The following is a 23,029-nucleotide window of genomic DNA, read 5'->3' on the forward strand; positions in this document are numbered from 1 at the left end:
GGCTACAGGAGCCGGGTTATCCATGATGTGTTCACTACATTATGTATCCGGGACCGGCTACAGGAGCCGGGTTATCCATGATGTGTTCACTACATTATGTATCCGGGACCGGCTACAGGAGCCGGGTTATCCATGATGTGTTCACTACATTATGTATCCGGGACCGGCTACAGGAGCCGGGTTATCCATGATGTGTTCACTACATTATGTATCCGGGACCGGCTACAGGAGCCGGGTTATCCATGATGTGTTCACTACATTATGTATCCGGGACCGGCTACAGGAGCCGGGTTATCCATGATGTGTTCACTACATTATGTATCCGGGACCGGCTACAGGAGCCGGGTTATCCATGATGTGTTCACTACATTATGTATCCGGGACCGGCTACAGGAGCCGGGTTATCCATGATGTGTTCACTACATTATGTATCCGGGACCGGCTACAGGAGCCGGGTTATCCATGATGTGTTCACTACAGTATGTATCCGGGACCGGCTACAGGAGCCGGGTTATCCATGATGTGTTCACTACAGTATGTATCCGGGACCGGCTACAGGAGCCGGGTTATCCATGATGTGTTCACTACAGTATGTATCTGGGACCGGCTACAGGAGCCGGGTTATCCATGATGTGTTCACTACATTATGTATCCGGGACCGGCTACAGGAGCCGGGTTATCCATGATGTGTTCACTACATTATGTATCTGGGACCGGCTACAGGAGCCGGGTTATCCATGATGTGTTCACTACATTATGTATCCGGGACCGGCTACAGGAGCCGGGTTATCCATGATGTGTTCACTACATTATGTATCCGGGACCGGCTACAAGAGCCGGGTTATCCATGATGTGTTCACTACACTACGTATCCGGGACCGGCTACAGGAGGCACCGTGCCATTGCCAGGAGAACCGTGATGATGCAGAGTGGCTGGGCAGGAGCAGGGGAGGAGCTGGTGTGAGCAGGGGCGGCCAGGGTGAGGGTGGCAGCTGGCAGGGTGGAGAGGAGGCGAGGGGAACGTGTGACCACCACACCTGCCAGACGCTCTGCCTCCACAACACAAGCAGATGACACTAAGGGTGGCGGGTCAGGTGTGTGCCAGGCTGTGGGTGTGACCAGCACCAGCAGGTGGCCCTCAAGTGTCAGGTGGCCCCACACCTGACACTCAGACACGTCAACTTGGGCGGCAAGGGTGGCCACCAGGGCGGCTACGGTGAGTGGGCGGTGGGTGGGTAGAGTGACAGCCGCTACCTCCACCGCCCTGGAAGACCAGGAGAGAGACAGGCCGCCCCCACACACCCGCCCACAGCACCACCCAGATGACTCCACGCCCACACACCTGCAGGAACGAACACATGTGGCGTGGTTATGATGACATACACACACACACACACACACACACACACACACACACACACACACACACACACACACACACACACATATGCACACTGCAATACCATCCAAACCCGCTGCCTTGCCGGCTTTCATCTTCCGCAAAGCTTTTACTACCTCTTCTCTGTTCACCAAATCATTTTCCCTAACCCTCTCACTTTGCACACCATCTCGACCAAAACACCCCACATCTGCCACTCTATCATCAATCACATTCAACAAACCTTCAAAATACTCACTCCATCTCCTTCTCACATCACTACTACTTGTTATCGCCTCCCCATTAGCCCCCTTCACTGAAGATCCCATTTGCTCCCTTGTCTTACGCACTATATTTACCTCCTTCCAAAACACCTTTTTATTATCCCTAAAATCTAATGATACTCTCTCACCCCAACTCTCATTTGCCATCTTTTTCATCTCTTGCACCTTTCTTTTGACCTCCTGCCTCTTTCTTTCATACATCTCCCAGTCATTTGCATTATTTCCCTGCAAAAATCGTCCAAATGCCTCTCTCTTCTCTTTCACTAATAATCTTACTTCTTCATCCCACCACTCACTCCCCTTTCTAATCTGCCCACCTCCCACGCTTCTCATGCCACAAGCATCTTTTGCGCAATCCATCACTGATTCCCTAAATACATCCCATTCCTCCCCCACTCCCCTTACTTCCTTTGCTCTCACCTTTTTCCATTCTGCACTCAGTCTCTCCTGGTACTTCCTCACACAAGTCTCCTTCCCAAGCTCACTTACTCTCACCACCCTCTTCACCCCAACATTCTCTCTTCTCTTCTGAAAACCTCTACAAATCTTCACCTTAGCCTCCACAAGATAATGATCAGACATCCCTCCAGTTGCACCTCTCAGCACATTAACATCCAAAAGTCTCTCTTTCGCACGCCTATCAATTAATATGTAATCCAATAACGCTCTCTGGCCATCTCTCCTACTTACGTAAGTATACTTATGTCACATACAAGTGATGTGGTTCAGGGTCACATACAAGTGATGTGGTTCAAAGGTCACATACAAGTGATGTGGTTCAAGGGTCACATACAAGTGATGTGGTTCAAGGGTCACATACAAGTGATGTGGTTCAAGGGTCACATACAAGTGATGTGGTTCAAGGGTCACATACAAGTGATGTGGTTCAAGGGTCACATACAAGTGATGTGGTTCAAGGGTCACATACAAGTGATGTGGTTCAAAGATCACATACAAGTGATGTGGTTCAAAGATCACATATAAGTGATGTGGTTCAAGGGTCACATACAAGTGATGTGGTTCAAGGGTCACATACACGTGATGTGGTTCAAGGGTCACATACACGTGATGTGGTTCAAGGGTCACATACAAGTGATGTGGGTCAAAGATCACATACAAGTGACGTGGTTCAAGGGGTACATACAAGTGATGTGGTTCAAGGGTCACATACAAGTGATGTGGTTCAAAGATCACATACAAGTGTTGTGGTTCAAAGATCACTTACAAGTGATGTGGTTCAAGGGTCACATACAAGTGATGTGGTTCAAGGGTCACATACAAGTGATGTGGGTCAAAGATCACATACAAGTGATGCGGTTCAAAGATCACATATAAGTGATGTGGTTCAAGGGTCACATACAAGTGATGTGGTTCAAGGGTCACATACAAGTGATGTGGTTCAAGGGTCACATACAAGTGATGTGGTTCAAGGGTCACATACAAGTGATGTGGGTCAAAGATCACATATAAGTAATGTGGTTCAAGGGTCACATACAAGTGATGTGGTTCAAGGGTCACATACAAGTGATGTGGGTCAAAGATCACATACAAGTGATGTGGTTCAAAGGTCACATACAAGTGATGTGGTTCAAAGGTCACATACAAGTGATGTGGTTCAAGGGTCACATACAAGTGATGTGGTTCAAAGGTCACATACAAGTGATGTGGTTCAAAGGTCACATACAAGTGATGTGGTTCAAGGGTCACATACAAGTGATGTGGGTCAAAGATCACATACAAGTGATGTGGTTCAAGGGTCACATACAAGTGATGTGGTTCAAGGGTCACATACAAGTGATGTGGGTCAAAGATCACATATAAGTGATGTGGTTCAAGGGTCACATACAATTGATGTGGTTCAAGGATCACATACAAGTGATGTCGGTCAAAGATCACATACAAGTGATGTGGTTCAAAGGTCACATACAAGTGATGTGGTTCAAAGGTCACATACAAGTGATGTAGTTCAAGGGTCACATACAAGTGATGTGGGTCAAAGATCACATACAAGTGATGTGGTTCAAAGGTCACATACAAGTGATGTGGTTCAAGGGTCACATACAAGTGATGTGGTTCAAAGATCACATACAAGTGACGTGGTTCAAGGGTCACATACAAGTGATGTGGTTCAAAGGTCACATACAAGTGATGTGGTTCAAAGGTCACATACAAGTGATGTGGTTCAAGGGTCACATACAAGTGATATGGGTCAAAGATCACATACAAGTGATGTGGTTCAAGGGTCACATACAAGTGATGTGGTTCAAGGGTCACATACAAGTGATGTGGTTCAAGGGTCACATACAAGTGATGTGGTTCAAGGGTCACATACAAGTGATGTGGTTCAAGGGTCACATACAAGTGATAGTGGGTCAAAGATCACATACAAGTGATAGTGGTCAAAGGATCACATACAAGTGATGTGGTTCAAAGGTCACATACAAGTGATGTGGTTCAAGGGTCACATACAAGTGATGTGGTTCAAGGGTCACATACAAGTGATGTGGTTCAAGGGTCACATACAAGTGATGTGGGTCAAAGATCACATACAAGTGATGTGGTTCAAGGGTCACATACAAGTGATGTGGGTCAAAGATCACATACAAGTGATGTGGTTCAAGGGTCACATACAAGTGATGTGGGTCAAAGGATCACATACAAGTGATGTGTTCAAGGGTCACATACAAGTGATGTGGTCAAGGTCACATACAAGTGATGTGGTCAAAGATCACATACAAGTGATGTGGTTCAAGGGTCACATACAAGTGATGTGGGTCAATGATCACATACAAGTGATGTGGTTCAAAGGTCACATACAAGTGATGTGGTTCAAGGTCACATACAAGTGATGTGGTTCAAAGGTCACATACAAGTGATGTGGTTCAAGGTCACATACAAGTGATGTGGTTCAAAGGTCACATACAAGTGATGTGGTTCAAGGGTCACATACAAGTGATGTGGGTCAAAGATCACATACAAGTGATGTGGTTCAAGGGTCACATACAAGTGATGTGGTTCAAGGGTCACATACAAGTGATGTGGGTCAAAGATCACATATAAGTGATGTGGTTCAAGGGTCACATACAATTGATGTGGTTCAAGGATCACATACAAGTGATGTCGGTCAAAGATCACATACAAGTGATGTGGTTCAAAGGTCACATACAAGTGATGTGGTTCAAAGGTCACATACAAGTGATGTAGTTCAAGGGTCACATACAAGTGATGTGGGTCAAAGATCACATACAAGTGATGTGGTTCAAAGGTCACATACAAGTGATGTGGTTCAAGGGTCACATACAAGTGATGTGGTTCAAAGATCACATACAAGTGACGTGGTTCAAGGGTCACATACAAGTGATGTGGTTCAAAGGTCACATACAAGTGATGTGGTTCAAAGGTCACATACAAGTGATGTGGTTCAAGGGTCACATACAAGTGATATGGGTCAAAGATCACATACAAGTGATGTGGTTCAAGGGTCACATACAAGTGATGTGGTTCAAGGGTCACATACAAGTGATGTGGTTCAAGGGTCACATACAAGTGATGTGGTTCAAGGGTCACATACAAGTGATGTGGTTCAAGGGTCACATACAAGTGATATGGGTCAAAGATCACATACAAGTGATATGGGTCAAAGATCACATACAAGTGATGTGGTTCAAGGGTCACATACAAGTGATGTGGTTCAAGGGTCACATACAAGTGATGTGGTTCAAGGGTCACATACAAGTGATGTGGTTCAAGGGTCACATACAAGTGATGTGGGTCAAAGATCACATACAAGTGATGTGGTTCAAGGGTCACATACAAGTGATGTGGGTCAAAGATCACATACAAGTGATGTGGTTCAAGGGTCACATACAAGTGATGTGGGTCAAAGATCACATACAAGTGATGTGGTTCAAGGGTCACATACAAGTGATGTGGTTCAAGGGTCACATACAAGTGATGTGGGTCAAAGATCACATACAAGTGATGTGGTTCAAGGGTCACATACAAGTGATGTGGGTCAAAGATCACATACAAGTGATGTGGTTCAAGGGTCACATAAAAGTGATGTGGGTCAAAGATCACATACAAGTGATGTGGTTCAAAGGTCACATACAAGTGATGTGGTTCAAGGGTCACATAAAAGTGATGTGGTTCAAAGATCACATACAAGTGATGTGGTTCAAGGGTCACATAAAAGTGATGTGGGTCAAAGATCACATACAAGTGATGTGGTTCAAGGGTCACATAAAAGTGATGTTGTCTCACATAACCACTTGACTCCTATGTTCGTGACTGGTAGTTGGTTGATGGTTGTTACTGACAGACAATCTTAATCTACTCGTCACAAGCCGACCAACCAACCATAAGTAACAACTCCTACGGTAACAACCATCAAGTTGTTAAGGTTATAAGTGACTCAAGGACGTGTGGCTCCACACACCACAAGTAACACTGTCATGCACACAAGTAACACTGTCATGCACACAAGTAACACTGTCATGCACACAAGTAACACTGTCATGCACACAAGTAACACTGTCATGCACACAAGTAACACTGTCATACACACAAGTAACACTGTCATGCACACAAGTAACACTGTCATATACACAAGTAACACTGTCATGCACACAAGTAACACTGTCATGCACACAAGTAACACTGTCATGCACACAAGTAACACTGTCATGCACACAAGTAACACTGTCATGCACACAAGTAACACTGTCATGCACACAAGTAACACTGTCATATACACAAGTAACACTGTCATATACACAAGTAACACTGTCATGCACACAAGTAACACTGTCATATACACAAGTAACACTGTCATGCACACAAGTAACACTGTCATATACACAAGTAACACTGTCATGCACACAAGTAACACTGTCATATACACAAGTAACACTGTCATGCACACAAGTAACACTGTCATATACACAAGTAACACTGTCATGCACACAAGTAACACTGTCATGCACACAAGTAACACTGTCATGCACACAAGTAACACTGTCATGCACACAAGTAACACTGTCATGCACACAAGTAACACTGTCATGCACACAAGTAACACTGTCATGCACACAAGTAACACTGTCATATACACAAGTAACACTGTCATGCACACAAGTAACACTGTCATATACACAAGTAACACTGTCATGCACACAAGTAACACTGTCATATACACAAGTAACACTGTCATATACACAAGTAACACTGTCATGCACACAAGTAACACTGTCATATACACAAGTAACACTGTCATGCACACAAGTAACACTGTCATATACACAAGTAACACTGTCATGCACACAAGTAACACTGTCATATACACAAGTAACACTGTCATGCACACAAGTAACACTGTCATGCACACAAGTAACACTGTCATGCACACAAGTAACACTGTCATGCACACAAGTAACACTGTCATGCACACAAGTAACACTGTCATGCACACAAGTAACACTGTCATGCACACAAGTAACACTGTCATGCACACAAGTAACACTGTCATATACACAAGTAACACTGTCATGCACACAAGTAACACTGTCATATACACAAGTAACACTGTCATGCACACAAGTAACACTGTCATGCACACAAGTAACACTGTCATATACACAAGTAACACTGTCATGCACACAAGTAACACTGTCATATACACAAGTAACACTGTCATGCACACAAGTAACACTGTCATATACACAAGTAACACTGTCATATACACAAGTAACACTGTCATGCACACAAGTAACACTGTCATATACACAAGTAACACTGTCATGCACACAAGTAACACTGTCATATACACAAGTAACACTGTCATGCACACAAGTAACACTGTCATATACACAAGTAACACTGTCATATACACAAGTAACACTGTCATGCACACAAGTAACACTGTCATATACACAAGTAACACTGTCATGCACACAAGTAACACTGTCATGCACACAAGTAACACTGTCATGCACACAAGTAACACTGTCATGCACACAAGTAACACTGTCATGCACACAAGTAACAGATGAACATGTTGTTAAGTATGATAATATAACGTAGTTTGAAGGATGTTACAAACCTAAGGTGAGGTGGGGCGGGGCAGGAGACGCTGGGGCACGAGGCCCCTGGAACCCCCACGCCTCTGCAGGGCCCCAGGTAGTCAACCGGGACGTGATGGGCGTGAGCCTGGCACTCTGACGCCCATGACCGCCCGTCACGCCCACACACCACTCCAGACAGCGAACATCGACTCTGCAATAAACAAAGAAAAAGGTATTAAAACTTTTGGGCAACGAGTCACTCATGTTGGTCCACATAGCCCTCCATATGAGTCAGTCATGTTGGTCCACATAGCCCTCCATATGAGTCAGTCATGTTGGTCCACATAGCCCTCCATATGAGTCAGTCATGTTGGTCCACATAGCCCTCCATATGAGTCAGTCATGTTGGTCCACATAGCCCTCCATATGAGTCAGTCATGTTGGTCCACATAGCCCTCCATATGAGTCACTCATGTTGGTCCACATAGCCCTCCATATGAGTCAGTCATGTTGGTCCACATAGCCCTCCATATGAGTCAGTCATGTTGGTCCACATAGCCCTCCATATGAGTCAGTCATGTTGGTCCACATAGCCCTCCATATGAGTCAGTCATGTTGGTCCACATAGCCCTCCATATGAGTCAGTCATGTTGGTCCACATAGCCCTCCATATGAGTCAGTCATGTTGGTCCACATAGCCCTCCATATGAGTCACTCATGTTGGTCCACATAGCCCTCCATATGAGTCAGTCATGTTGGTCCACATAGCCCTCCATATGAGTCAGTCATGTTGGTCCACATAGCCCTCCATATGAGTCAGTCATGTTGGTCCACATAGCCCTCCATATGAGTCACTCATGTTGGTCCACATAGCCCTCCATATGAGTCAGTCATGTTGGTCCACATAGCCCTCCATATGAGTCACTCATGTTGGTCCACATAGCCCTCCATATGAGTCAGTCATGTTGGTCCACATAGCCCTCCATATGAGTCACTCATGTTGGTCCACATAGCCCTCCATATGTGTCACTCAAGTTGGTCCACATAGCCCTCCATATGAGTCAGTCATGTTGGTCCACATAGCCCTCCATATGAGTCACTCATGTTGGTCCACATAGCCCTCCATATGAGTCAGTCATGTTGGTCCACATAGCCCTCCATATGAGTCACTCATGTTGGTCCACATAGCCATCCATACGAGTCAGTCATGTTGGCCCACATAGCCCTCCATATGAGTCACTCATGTTGGTCCACATAGCCCTCCATATGAGTCAGTCATGTTGGTCCACATAGCCCTCCACATGAGTCAGTCATGTTGGTCCACTTAGCCCTCCACATGAGTCAGTCATGTTGGTCCACATAGCCCTCCACATGAGTCAGTCATGTTGGTCCACATAGCCCTCCACATGAGTCAGTCATGTTGGTCCACATAGCCCTCCACATGAGTCAGTCATGTTGGTCCACATAGCCCTCCACATGAGTCAGTCATTGTTGTCCACATAGCCTCCACATGAGTCAGTCATGTTGGTCCACATAGCCCTCCACATGAGTCAGTCATGTTGGTCCACATAGCCCTCCATATGAGTCAGTCATGTTGGTCCACATAGCCCTCCACATGAGTCAGTCATGTTGGTCCACATAGCCCTCCACATGAGTCAGTCATCTTGGTCCACTTAGCCCTCCACATGAGTCAGTCATATTGGTCCACATAGCCCTCCACATGAGTCAATCATGTTGGTCCACATAGCCCTCCACATGAGTCAGTCATGTTGGTCCACATAGCCCTCCACATGAGTCAGTCATGTTGGTCCACATAGCCCTCCACATGATTCAGTCATGATGGTCCATATAGCCCTCCACCTGAGTCAGTCACGTTGGTCCACTTAGGCGCTCCACATGAGTAAGACAGTTGGTCCACATTAGCCCTACCACCTGAATCAGTCATGCGTTGGTCCAATTAGCCCTCCACAATGAGTCAGATCATGTTAGTCCACATAGCCTCCACATGAATCAGTCTTTTGGTCCACATAGCCCTACACATGAGTCAGTCACGTTGGTCCACTTAGCCCTACACATGAGTCAATCATGTTGGTCCACTTAGCCCTCCACATGAGTCAGTCATGATGGTCCACATAACCCTCCACCTGAGTCAGTCATGTTGGTCCACTTAGCCCTCCACATGAGTCAGTCATGTTGGTCCACATAGTCCTCCACATGAGTCAGTCAGGTTGGTCCACTTAGCCCTACACATGAGTCAGTCATGTTGGTCCACATAGCCCTCCACATGATTCAGTCATGATGGTCCACATAGCCCTCCAACTGAGTCAGTCACGTTGGTCCACTTAGCGCTCCACATGAGTAAGACATGTTGGTCCACATAGCCCTCCACCTGAATCAGTCACGTTGGTCCACTTAGCCCTCCACATGATTCAGTAATTTTGGTCCACTTAGCGCTCCACATGAGTCAGTCATGATAGTCCACATAGCCCTCCACATGAGTCAGTCACGTTGGTCCACTTAGCCCTCCACATGAGTCAGTCATCTTAGTCCACATAGCCCTCCACATGAATAAGTCATTTTGGTCCACATAGCCCTACACATGAGTCAGTCATGTTGGTCCACATAGCCCTCCACCTGAGTCAGTCACGTTGGTCCACTTAGCCCTACACATGAGTCAATCATGTTGGTCCACTTAGCCCTCCACATGAGTCAGTCATGATGGTCCACATAGCCCTCCACATGATTCAGTAATTTTGGTCCAATTAGCCCTCCACATGAGTCAGTCATGATAGTCCACATCGCCCTCCACCTGAGTCAGTCACGTTGGTCCACTTAGCGCTCCACATGAGTAAGACATGTTGGTCCACATAGCCCTCCACCTGAATCAGTCACGTTGGTCCAATTAGCCCTCCACATGAGTCAGTCATGTTAGTCCACATAGCCCTCCACATGAATCAGTCATTTTGGTCCACATAGCCCTACACATGAGTCAGTCACGTTGGTCCACTTAGCCCTACACATGAGTCAATCATGTTGGTCCACTTAGCCCTCCACATGAGTCAGTCATGATGGTCCACATAACCCTCCACCTGAGTCAGTCACGTTGGTCCACTTAGCCCTCCACATGAGTCAGTCATGTTGGTCCACATAGTCCTCCACATGAGTCAGTCAGGTTGGTCCACTTAGCCCTACACATGAGTCAGTCATGTTGGTCCACATAGCCCTCCACATGATTCAGTCATGATGGTCCACATAGCCCTCCAACTGAGTCAGTCACGTTGGTCCACTTAGCGCTCCACATGAGTAAGACATGTTGGTCCACATAGCCCTCCACCTGAATCAGTCACGTTGGTCCACTTAGCCCTACACATGAGTCAGTCACGTTGGTCCACTTAGCCCTCCACATGAGTCAGTCATGTTGGTCCACATTGCCCTCCACATGAGTCAGTCATGTTGGTCCATATCGCCCTCCACATGAGTCAGTCATGTTGGTCCTCATAGCCCTCCGCATGAATCAGTCATTTTGGTCCGCACAGCCCTCCACATGAGTCAGTCATGATGGTCCACATAGCCCTCCACATGACTCAATCATATTGGTCCACATACCCCTCCACATGAGTCAGTCATGTTGGTCCTCTTAGCTTTCCACATGAGTCAGTCATGTTGGTCCTCATAGCCCTCCACATGAGTCAGTCATGATGGTCCACATAGCCCTCCACAAGACTCAATCATGATTGTCCACATAGCCCTCTACATGAGTCAGTCATTTTGGTCCACAACGCCCTCCACATGAGTCAGTCCTGTTGGTCCACATAACCCTCCACCTGAGGCAGTTACGTTGGTCTACTTAGCCCTACACATGAGTCAGTCATGTTGGTCCACATAGCCCTCCACAAGATTCAATTATGTTGGTCCACATAGCCCTCCACATGGGTCCGTCATGTTGGTCAACTTAGCCCTCTGCATGAATCAGACATGTTGGTCCCTATATCTCTCCAAATGTGTCTCTCATTTTGGTCCACATTGCCCTCCATCTGAGTCAGTCACGTTGGTCCACATAGCCCTCCACATGAGTCAGTCATGATGGTCCACAACGCCCTCCACATGAGTCAGTCATGTTGGTCCACTTGTCACTCCACATGAGTAAGTCATTTTGGTCCACATAGCCCTACACATGAGTCATTCATGTTGGTCCACTTAGCCATCCACATGAATTAGTCATATTGGTCCACAACGCCTTGAAGATGAGTCAGTCATGTTGGTCCACATTGCCCTCCACATGAGTCAGTCATGTTGGTCCATATCGCCCTCCACATGAGTCAGTCATGTTGGTTCCTCATAGCCCTCCACATGAATCAGTCATTTTGGTCCACACAGCCCTCCACATGAGTCAGTCATGATGGTCCACATAGCCCTCCACATGACTCAATCATACTGGTCCACATGCCCCTCCACATGAGTCAATCATGTTGGTCCTCATAGCCCTCCACATGAGTCAGTCATGATGGTCCACATAGCCCTCCACAAGACTCAATCATGATTGTCCACATAGCCCTCTACATGAGTCAGTCATTTTGGTCCACATAGTCCTCCACATGAGTCAGTCATGATGGTCCACATAGCCCTCCACAAGACTCAATCATGTTGGTCCACATAGCCCTCCACATGAGTCAGTAATTTTATTCCACTTAGCCCTCCACATGAGTCAGTCATGTTGCTCCACATAGCCCTCCTTCTGAGTCAGGTCCACTTAGCCCTACACATGAGTCAGTCATGTTGGTCCACATAGCCCTCCACATGAGTCAGTCATGATGATCCACATAGCCCTCCACATGAGTCAGTCATGTTGGTCCACTTAGCCCTACACATGAGTCAGTCATGTTGGTCCACATAGCCCTCCACATGGGTCAGTGATGATGGTCCACATAGCCCTCCACCTGAGTCAGTCACGTTGGTCCACATAGCCCTCCACATGAGTCAGTCATGTTGGGTCAGCTTAGCTCTCCACATATATCTGACATGTAGGTAGATATAGCCCTCCACATGAGTCGTCATTTTGGTCCACTTAGTATTCTACACGAGTCAGTCATGTTGGTCCACTTACCCCTCCACATGAGTCAGTCATGTTGGTCCACAAGGCCCTACATATGAGTCAGTCATATTGGCCCACATAGTCCTGCACATGAGTCAGCCATGTTGGTCCACATAGCCCTCCACAAGAACCGGTCATGTTGGTCCACTTATCCCTCCACATGAGTCAGTCATGTTGGTTTACTTAGCCCTCCACATGAGTCAGTCATGTTGGTCCACTTAGCCCTCGACCAGTGGCTGTATAGTCCCTCATACTGACCAATGACAGTGGGGTCCCTTACACCGACCTGTGGTCATGTGAGGGTCGAGTGTTAGGGGTTGTGTGAGGGTCGAGTGGTGGGGGTCGAGTGAGGTTAGAGTGTTGGGGATCGTCTGGGGGTCGAGTAGTGGGGATCGTGTGACGGTCGAGTGGTGGAGGTTGTGTGAAGGTCGAGTGGTAGGTGTTGTGTAAGGGTCGAGTGGTGGGGTTGTGTGAGGGTCGAGTGGTGGGGGTTGTGTGAGGGTCGAGTGGTGGGGGTTGTGTGAGGGTCGAGTGGTGGAGGTTGTGTGAGGTCGAGTGGTGGGGGTTGTGTGAGGGTCGAGTGGTGGGGGTTGTGTGAGCGTCGAGTGGTGGGGGTTGTGTGAGCGTCGAGTGGTGAGGGGTTGTGTGAGCGTCGAGTGGTGGGGGTTGTGTGAGGGTCGAGTGGTGGAGTTGTGTGAGGTCGAGTAGTGGGGGTTGTGTGAGCGTCGAGTGGTGGGGGTTGTGTGAGGTCGAGTGGGGGGGTTGTGTGAGCGTCGAGTGGTGGGGGTTGTGTGAGCGTCGAGTGGTGGGGGTTGTGTGAGCGGTCGAGGGTGGGGGTTGTGTGAGCGTCGAGTGGTGGGGGTTGTAGTGAGCGTCGAGTGGTGGGGGTTGTGTGAGGGTCGAGTGGTGGGGTTGTGTGAGGTCGAGTGGTGGGGGTTGTGTGAGCGTCGAGTGGTGGGGTTGTGTGAGGGTCGAGTGGTGGGGTTGTGTGAGGGTCGAGTGGTGGGGGTTGTGTGAGGGTCGAGTGGTGGGGGCTTGTGTGGAGCGTCGAGTGGTGGGGGTTGTGTGAGCGTCGAGGGTAGGGGTTGTGTGAGCGTCGAGTGGAGGGGGTTTGTGTGAAGCGTCGAGTGGTGGGGTTGTGTGAGGGTCGAGTGGTGGGGGTTGTGTGAGGGTCGAGTGGTGGGGGTTGTGTGAGGGTCGAGTGGTGGGGGCTGTGTGAGGGTCGAGTGGTGGGGGTTGTGTAAGGGTCGAGTGGTGGAGGTTGTGTGAGGGTCGAGTGGTAGGGGCTGTGTGAGGGTCGAGTGGTGGGGGTTGCATGAGGGTCGAATGGTGAGGGTGGAATGGTAGGGCTCGTGTGGTGAGGGTGGAATGGTAGGGTCGTGTGGTGAGGGTGGAATGGTAGGGGTCGTGTGGTGAGGGTGGAATGGTAGGGGTCGTGTGGTGAGGGTGGAATGGTAGGGGTCGGTGTGGTGGGGTCGTGTGGAGAGGGTCGTGTGGTGGGGGTCGTGTGGTGGGGGTCGTGTGGTGGGGGTCGTGTGGTGAGGGTGGAATGGCAGGGGTCGTGTGGTGGGGGTCGTGTGGTGAGGGTCGTGTGGTGAGGGTCGTGTGGTGGGGTCGAGTGGTGGGGTCGTGTGGTGAGGGTCGTGTGGTGAGGGTCGTGTGGTGAGGGTGGAATGGTAGGGGTCGTGTGGTGAGGGTCGTGTGGTGAGGGTCGTGTGGTGAGGGTGGTGTGGTGGGGTCGTGTGGTGAGGGTCGTGTGGTGGGGTCGTGTGGTGAGGGTCGTGTGGTGAGGGTCGTGTGGTGAGGGTCGTGTGGTGAGGGTCGTGTGGTGGGGTCGTGTGGTGAGGGTCGTGTGGTGGGGGTCGTGTGGTGAGGGTCGTGTGGTGGGGGTCGTGTGGTGAGGGTCGTGTGGTGAGGGTCGTGTGGTGAGGGTCGTGTGGTGGGGGTCGTGTGGTGAGGGTCGTGTGGTGGGGGTCGTGTGGTGAGGGTCGTGTGGTAGGGGTCGTGTGGTGAGGGTCGTGTGGTAGGGGTCGTGTGGTGAGGGTCGTGTGGTAGGGGTCGTGTGGTGAGGGTCGTGTGGTGGGGGTCGTGTGGTGAGGGTCGTGTGGTGGGGGTCGTGTGGTGAGGGTCGTGTGGTGGGGGTCGTGTGGTGAGGGTCGTGTGGTGGGGGTCGTGTGGTGAGGGTCGTGTGGTAGGGGTCGTGTGGTGAGGGTCGTGTGGTGGGGGTCGTGTGGTGAGGGTCGTGTGGTGGGGGTCGTGTGGTGAGGGTCGTGTGGTGGGGGTCGTGTGGTGAGGGTCGTGTGGTAGGGGTCGTGTGGTGAGGGTCGTGTGGTGGGGGTCGTGTGGTGAGGGTCGTGTGGTGAGGGTCGTGTGGTGGGGGTCGTGTGGTGAGGGTCGTGTGGTGAGGGTCGTGTGGTGAGGGGTCGTGTGGTGAGGGTCGTGTGGTGAGGGCCGTGTGGTGAGGGTCGTTTGGTGAGGGTCGTGTGGTGAGGGTCGTGTGGTGGGGGTCGTGTGGTGAGGGTCGTGTGGTGAGGGTCGTGGGTCGTGTGGTGAGGGTCGTGTGGTGAGGGTCGTGTGGTAGGGGTCGTGTGGTGGGGGTCGTGTGGTGGGGGTCGTGTGGTGAGGGTCGTGTGGTGAGGGTCGTGTGGTAGGGGTCGTGTGGTGGGGGTCGTGTGGTGGGGATCGTGTGGTAGGGGTCGTGTGGTGAGGGTCGTGTGGTGAGGGTCGTGGGTCGTGTGGTGAGGGTCGTGGGTCGTGTGGTGAGGGTCGTGTGTGTAGTGGGCCAGGCAGATGAGCCCTCCTGTGAATTCTCTAAATAAACACGTCTGGCCTCTGGGCCGGTGCCTCCTTGGGTGACTTGACAGATTTAAGAGCATTCCAAGACTGACATTCTCATGTAGCGGCCCGTACACCATATGGCTCCCCTGCGGTCAAGAGTGACATTCATGTAGCGGCCCGTAGACCATATGGCTCCCCTGCGGTCAAGAATGACATTCATGTAGCGGCCCGTAGACCATATGGCTCTCCTGCGGTCAAGACTGACATTCATGTAGCGGCCCGTACACCATATGGCTCCCCTGCGGTCAAGAGTGACATTCTCATGTAGCGGCCCGTACACCATATGGCTCCCCTGCGGTCAAGAGTGACATTCTCATGTAGCGGCCCGTAGACCATATGGCTCCCCTGCGGTCAAGACTGACATTCTCATGTAGCGGCCCGTACACATATGGCTCCCCTGCGGTCAAGGAGATGACATTCATGTAGCGGCCCGTAGACCATATGGCTCCCCTGCGGTCAAGACTGACATTCTCATGTAGCGGCCCGTAGACCATATGGCTCCCCTGCGGTCAAGACTGACATTCTCATGTAGCGGCCCGTACACCATATGGCTCCCCTGCGGTCAAGAGTGACATTCATGTAGCGGCCCGTAGACCATATGGCTCCCCTGCGGTCAAGAATGACATTCTCATGTAGCGGCCCGTAGACCATATGGCTCTCCTGCGGTCAAGAGTGACATTCATGTAGCGGCCCGTACACCATATGGCTCCCCTGCGGTCAAGACTGACATTCTCATGTAGCGGCCCGTACACCATATGGCTCCCCTGCGGTCAAGAGTGACATTCTCATGTAGCGGCCCGTAGACCATATGGCTCCCCTGCGGTCAAGAGTGACATTCTCATGTAGCGGCCCGTAGACCATATGGCTCCCCTGCGGTCAAGACTGACATTCTCATGTAGCGGCCCGTACACCATATGGCTCTCCTGCGGTCAAGACTGACATTCTCATGTAGCGGCCCGTACACCATATGGCTCCCCTGCGGTCAAGAATGACATTCATGTAGCGGCCCGTAGACCATATGGCTCCCCTGCGGTCAAGACTGACATTCTCATGTAGCGGCCCGTACACCATATGGCTCCCCTGCGGTCAAGACTGACATTCTCATGTAGCGGCCCGTAGACCATATGGCTCCCCTGCGGTCAAGAGTGACATTCATGTAGCGGCCCGTACACCATATGGCTCCCCTGCGGTCAAGAGTGACATTCATGTAGCGGCCCGTAGACCATATGGCTCCCCTGCGGTCAAGAGTGACATTCATGTAGCGGCCCGTACACCATATGGCTCCCCTGCGGTCAAGACTGACATTCTCATGTAGCGGCCCGTACACCATATGGCTCCCCTGCGGTCAAGACTGACATTCTCATGTAGCGGCCCGTACACCATATGGCTCCCCTGCGGTCAAGACTGACATTCTCATGTAGCGGCCCGTACACCATATGGCTCTCCTGCGGTCAAGACTGACATTCTCATGTAGCGGCCCGTACACCATATGGCTCTCCTGCGGTCAAGAGTGACATTCATGTAGCGGCCCGTAGACCATATGGCTCCCCTGCGGTCAAGACTGACATTCTCATGTAGCGGCCCGTACACCATATGGCTCCCCTGCGGTCAAGACTGACATTCTCATGTAGCGGCCCGTAGACCATATGGCTCCCCTGCGGTCAAGAGTGACATTCATGTAGCGGCCCGTACACCATATGGCTCCCCTGCGGTCAAGACTGACATTCTCATGTAGCGGCCCGTACACCATATGGCTCCCCTGCGGTCAAGAGTGACATTCTCATGTAGCGGCCCGTACACCATATGGCTCCCCTGCGGTCAAGACTGACATTCTCATGTAGCGGCCCGTACACCATATGGCTCCCCTGCGGTCAAGACTGACATTCTCATGTAGCGGCCCGTACACCATATGGCTCTCCTGCGGTCAAGAGTGACATTCATGTAGCGGCCCGTAGACCATATGGCTCCCCTGCGGTCAAGACTGACATTCTCATGTAGCGGCCCGTACACCATATGGCTCCCCTGCGGTCAAGACTGACATTCTCATGTAGCGGCCCGTAGACCATATGGCTCCCCTGCGGTCAAGAGTGACATTCATGTAGCGGCCCGTACACCATATGGCTCCCCTGCGGTCAAGACTGACATTCTCATGTAGCGGCCCGTACACCATATGGCTCCCCTGCGGTCAAGAGTGACATTCTCATGTAGCGGCCCGTACACCATATGGCTCCCCTGCGGTCAAGACTGACATTCTCATGTAGCGGCCCGTACACCATATGGCTCCCCTGCGGTCAAGAGTGACATTCTCATGTAGCGGCCCGTACACCATATGGCTCTCCTGCGGTCAAGACTGACATTCTCATGTAGCGGCCCGTACACCATATGGCTCTCATGCGGTCAAGACTGACATTCTCATGTAGCGGCCCGTACACCATATGGCTCTCCTGCGGTCAAGAATGACATTCATGTAGCGGCCCGTAGACCATATGGCTCCCCTGCGGTCAAGAGTGACATTCATGTAGCGGCCCGTAGACCATATGGCTCCCCTGCGGTCAAGAGTCTGCTACACCAAACCTGGTCTGGTTAGGATCATGTCACACTCTTATTCTCTAGTGGACCTACACTCTCTGTAGAGGTCTGGCCATTTACTGTCCCTCAGTGGTCATAGTTCAGAGCTGTAGCCATTTACTGTCTCTAAATGGTCACAGTTCAGAGCTGTAGCCATTTACTGTCTCTAAATGGTCACAGTTCAGAGCTGTAGCCATTTACTGTCCCTCAATGGCCACAGTTCAGAGCTGTAGCCATTTACTGTCCCTCAATGGTCACATACATCTAAGATGTAAAAGGGAATATGATTATAACATGGACAGCAAGATGACACGCCTCGCCCTACCTGTTAGTCATAAAACCTCCCTCCCTGCCTGCCTACCCTGGCCCAGCTACATGCTAGGCTCCCTCCCTGCCTGCCTACCCTGGCCCAGCTACATGCTAGGCTCCCTCCCTGCCTGCCTACCCTGGCCCAGCTACATGCTAGGCTCCCTCCCTGCCTGCCTACCCTGGCCCAGCTACATGCTAGGCTCCCTCCCTGCCTGCCTAGCCTGGCCCAGCTACATGCTAGGCTCCCTCCCTGCCTGCCTAGCCTGGCCCAGCTACATGCTAGGCTCCCTCCCTCCCTACCTGCCTCCCTGCCTGCCACACCTGGCCTAGCAGCATGCCAGGCGCTACCTGCCTTCCTCTCTACGTGACTCACTGCCACCCCTGGCCCAGGAGCATGCCAAGCTCTCTCCTTCCCTGGGCTGTGTGTGGCTGACGGACACACCAGGAGAGAGGCATGTGCTGTGTGTGGCTGACGGACACACCAGGAGAGAGGCATGTGCTGTGTGTGGCTGACGGACACACCAGGAGAGAGGCATGTGCTGTGTGTGGCTGACGGACACACCAGGAGAGAGGCATGTGCTGTGTGTGGCTGACGGACACACCAGGAGAGAGGCATGTGCTGTGTGTGGTAGACGGATACACCGGGAGAGAGGCATGTGCTGTGTGTGGTAGACGGACACACCAGGAGAGAGGCATGTGCTGTGTGTGGCTGACGGACACACCAGGAGAGAGGCATGTGCTGTGTGTGGTAGACGGATACACCGGGAGAGAGGCATGTGCTGTGTGTGGTAGACGGACACACCAGGAGAGAGGCATCTGCTGTGTGTGGTAGATGTAGTACGGATGTGGGAAAAAACCTTTTTTCCTATAGGTGTGTTGACCACTGAAATAAGTTACCGTCAGAAGTAGTGAATGCTAAGGCTATCAATACCTTCAAAAGTCTTTAGACAAATATTTCATAAATTCAGGTAGACTCTGAGAAAAACCCTAGAGATAAACGTATAAACGTCAGCGTTAACGGGGACACCAGAAAGCTAATGAGCAGCAGCCATGAATCGGTGATAAGTTAAGAAAGAACTGAGAGGAATTACATTTGTCTTGTCAAGTTAAATAATCTTTTTGTCCGACAACCCAGGCGTGGGGCAATCAGGCCTCCTGTTGTCTGTCTGTCTCATGTAAACTCATGTATGGCAGATGAACCCACATGTACAATGATCAACGGGTGGCTCCCTCCCTCACCAGACGACACATGGATCAACAGTCTTGCGGTACTCACGCTACAGTTACCCAGGTAGGCGAGGGTGGCTCCCTCCCTCACCAGACGACACATGGATCAAGACTCATGCGGTACTCACGCTACAGTTACCCAGGTAGGCGAGGGTGGCTCCCTCCCTCACCAGACGACACAAGGAAGCGAACTGGTTCCCTTGTGTGTCACAGGCTGGTGTCGTCGCCTCCACCGGGCACTCGCCCTCCAGCGGAACTATTACGGGAATAGGAAGGACCCTGGTCAGTCAGGAAGTGAACATACTTTGTAGTATATCTTACTGATGTATATCTTACTGATGTATATCTTACTCATGTATATCTTACTGATGTATATCTTACTGATGTATATCATAGTTGCTAGTGTATACATGTATACCGCCAGCATTATGGCAGTTCTGGTGCTTGAGGATTTTTAGGGAAACTTGAACATGTGTACTCACCACAGATGTGTTGAGGACAGGGGGTGGAGGGTAGTGTAAGGCAAGTGGCTGGGGCGGGAACACAAGATGCCCCAGGGCCACACCGCGCGCCAGCACACATGTCCCTCGTCCCACACTCTCCCGCCCTCCATAGACCCTCATCCAAGCCAGCACACCTGTGGTAATGATACATCAGTTGAAGATGTAATTCTCCCGACTTCAGATGTTTATCTTGGATCTAATAACTACACCAGTAACACAAGAATGACAAAAATGAAAAAAGACCAACTTAGTTATGTAACACATAGAGTTTTTGTACAATGACACATGAACGAGAAATGCACATCAGTATGTCCCATCTGGGCTTAGCAGTAAATTGTATTAAAACATTATCATACGTTGTTAGATTCATATCTATTGTAACGGCAAATATTTGAGAAGTTTATATGTAATAATATTCTGCATATTCTACTGACCACGAGAGCTGGCTGCCTGTGTGCCCCCACCACTAGCTACACCACACAATACTCGGCAACCTGCTGCTCACATGATTATTGTGTGGCCATCAGCAATTCAAGGGTGGGCCGTTTTGATACATGTGTCTTTCCCTGCATATCAAAGCTTTGGAAGTGTTTACCTTCTCATGTCTTACCCAATAACTATGACCTGCCACACACTTCAAAAGACAGGTTTTTCACTTCCCCGGGAATTCGTAGATATTTTCCCTTGTTTCTCATTTTCCCTTTCACAGTCCTTTCTATGCATCAATTAAGGTCCGTGACTGGAGCCTTCAACGTAAAACATGAAAAAATCAAGACAATAAACTGATAGTTTTACCTGGAGGAACGGTACCTACCTAGCAAGGCACTCAGAGGGGAAGGTGCGTCCATTGGTGGCACAGACTGGCACCCAGTGGTCGGGACACCCACACGGCAGCTCCCCTGCCACGCCACCTCCCACCTGCAGCGTCCGGGACACCAGACCAGCACCCACGTCTGTGGTGAGGGGGAGAGACAGTCATGAGGATGTACTACTACACTACACGGTTGATGGTGCTGAGCTCAGGTGGTAGATATAGGGTGTTTTGGTCGAGGTGGTGTGAGAAGTGAGAGGATCAGGGAGAATGGTTTGATAATGAAGAGAGAAGAGATAGTGAAAGCTTTGCAGAAGATAAAATCCGGCAAGGCGGCGGGTTTGGATGGTATAGCAGTAGAATTTATTAAGAAAGGAGGTGACTGTGTTGTTGATTTGTTGGTAAGGATATTCATTTTATGTATGGCTCATGCTGAAGTGCCTGAGGATTGGCGAAATGCACGCATAGTGCCACTGTACAAACGTAAAGGGGATAAAGATGAGTGTTTAAACAACAGAGGTATAAGTTTGTTGAGTATTCCTGGTAAATTATATGGGAGGGTATTGATTGAGAGGGTGAAGGCATGTACAGAGCATCAGATTGGGGAAGAGCAGTGTGGCTTCAGAAGTGGTAGAGGATGTGTGGATCAGGTGTTTGCTTTGAAGAATGTATGTAAGAAATACTTAGGAAAACAGATGGGTTTGTATGTAACATTTAGGATCTGGAGAAGGAATATGATAGGGTGGATACAGATGCTCTGTAGAAGGTCTTAGGAGTATATGATGTAGGAGGTAAGTTGCCTGAAGCAGTGAAAAGTTTTTACCAATGATGTACTGCATGTGTAAGAGTAAGAAGAGAGGAAAGTGATTGGTTCTTAGTGAATGTCGGTTTGCGGCAGGGGTGCGTGATGTCTCCATGGTTGTTTAATTTGTTAATGGATGGGGTTGTTAGAGAGGTAAATGCAAGAGTTTTGGAGAGAGGGGCAGGTATGCAGTCTGTTATGGATGAGAGGGCTTGGGAAGTGAGTTAGATATTGTTTGCTGATGATACAGCGCTGGTGGCTGATCATGGGTGAGAAACTGTAGAAGTTGGTGACTGAGTTTGGTAGTGTGAGAAAGAAGAAAGCTGCGAGTAAATGTGAATAAGAGTAAGATTATTTTGTACAGTAGGGTTGAGGGACAAGTTAACTGGGATGCCAGTATGAATGGAGAAAAATTGGAGGAAGTGAAGTGTTTTAGATATCTGGGAGTGGATTTAGCAGCAAAAATGGAACTATGGAAGCGGAAGTGTCACAGGGTAAGGGAGAGGGCGAAGGGTCTGGGAGCAATGAAGAATGTGTGGAGGGCGAGAACATTATCTCGGAGAGCAAAAATAGGTATGTTTGAAGGAATAGTGGTTCCAACAATGTTATATGGTTGCGAGGCGTGGGCTATAGATAGGGTTGTACCTCAAGCGCGTGCGGGGGAAGGGGTGTCATTTTATGTGTGGCGTGGTGGCGACGGAATGAATAAAGGCAGCAAGTATGAATTATGTACATGTGTATATTTGTATATGTCTGTATATATATATATATATATATATATATATATATATATATATATATATATATATATATATATATATATAGCCAGAGGTTGAACCATTATGTGACTCTCTTTTTTTTCATTCATTTCAAGCTAGAAGTTTCAGTTTTCTAAATTGTTTCTTACATTTCTCATATGTATATATATGTATGTGTGTGTGTGTGTATATGTGCGTATGTATGTGTATGTGTGTGTATGTGTATATGTATATATATATGTATATTATCCCTGGGGATAGGGGTGAAAGAATACTTCCCACGTATTCCTCGCGTGTCGTAGAAAGCGACTAGAGGAGACGGGAGCGGGGGGCCAGAAATCCTCCCCTCCTTGTATTAACTTTCTAAAATGGGAAACAGAAGAAGGAGTCACGCGGG

At 49.6% G+C, this 23,029-nt stretch overlaps 1 protein-coding gene across 3 annotated transcripts in view; it reads right to left on the bottom strand.

Moving 5' to 3' along the window:
* Positions 1-685: 685 nt before the first annotated feature.
* Reck (Reversion-inducing-cysteine-rich protein with kazal motifs) overlaps positions 686-23,029 on the bottom strand; it is a 165,829-nt gene continuing 143,485 nt past the window's right edge. For all 3 annotated transcript variants that reach the window (XM_071686912.1, XM_071686913.1, XM_071686911.1), the window contains 5 exons: positions 21,076-21,214; positions 20,241-20,395; positions 19,887-20,014; positions 7,763-7,935; positions 686-1,342 (listed from right to left, as the gene is read on the bottom strand). In XM_071686912.1, coding sequence (XP_071543013.1) covers positions 883-1,342; positions 7,763-7,935; positions 19,887-20,014; positions 20,241-20,395; positions 21,076-21,214 — 1,055 coding nt within the window. In that variant the 3' untranslated portion in view covers positions 686-882. The remainder of the gene's footprint in view (positions 1,343-7,762; positions 7,936-19,886; positions 20,015-20,240; positions 20,396-21,075; positions 21,215-23,029) is intronic.

This window comes from Panulirus ornatus, chromosome 43, assembly GCF_036320965.1.
Source record: "Panulirus ornatus isolate Po-2019 chromosome 43, ASM3632096v1, whole genome shotgun sequence".
Taxonomy (NCBI): Eukaryota; Metazoa; Arthropoda; class Malacostraca; order Decapoda; family Palinuridae; genus Panulirus; species Panulirus ornatus.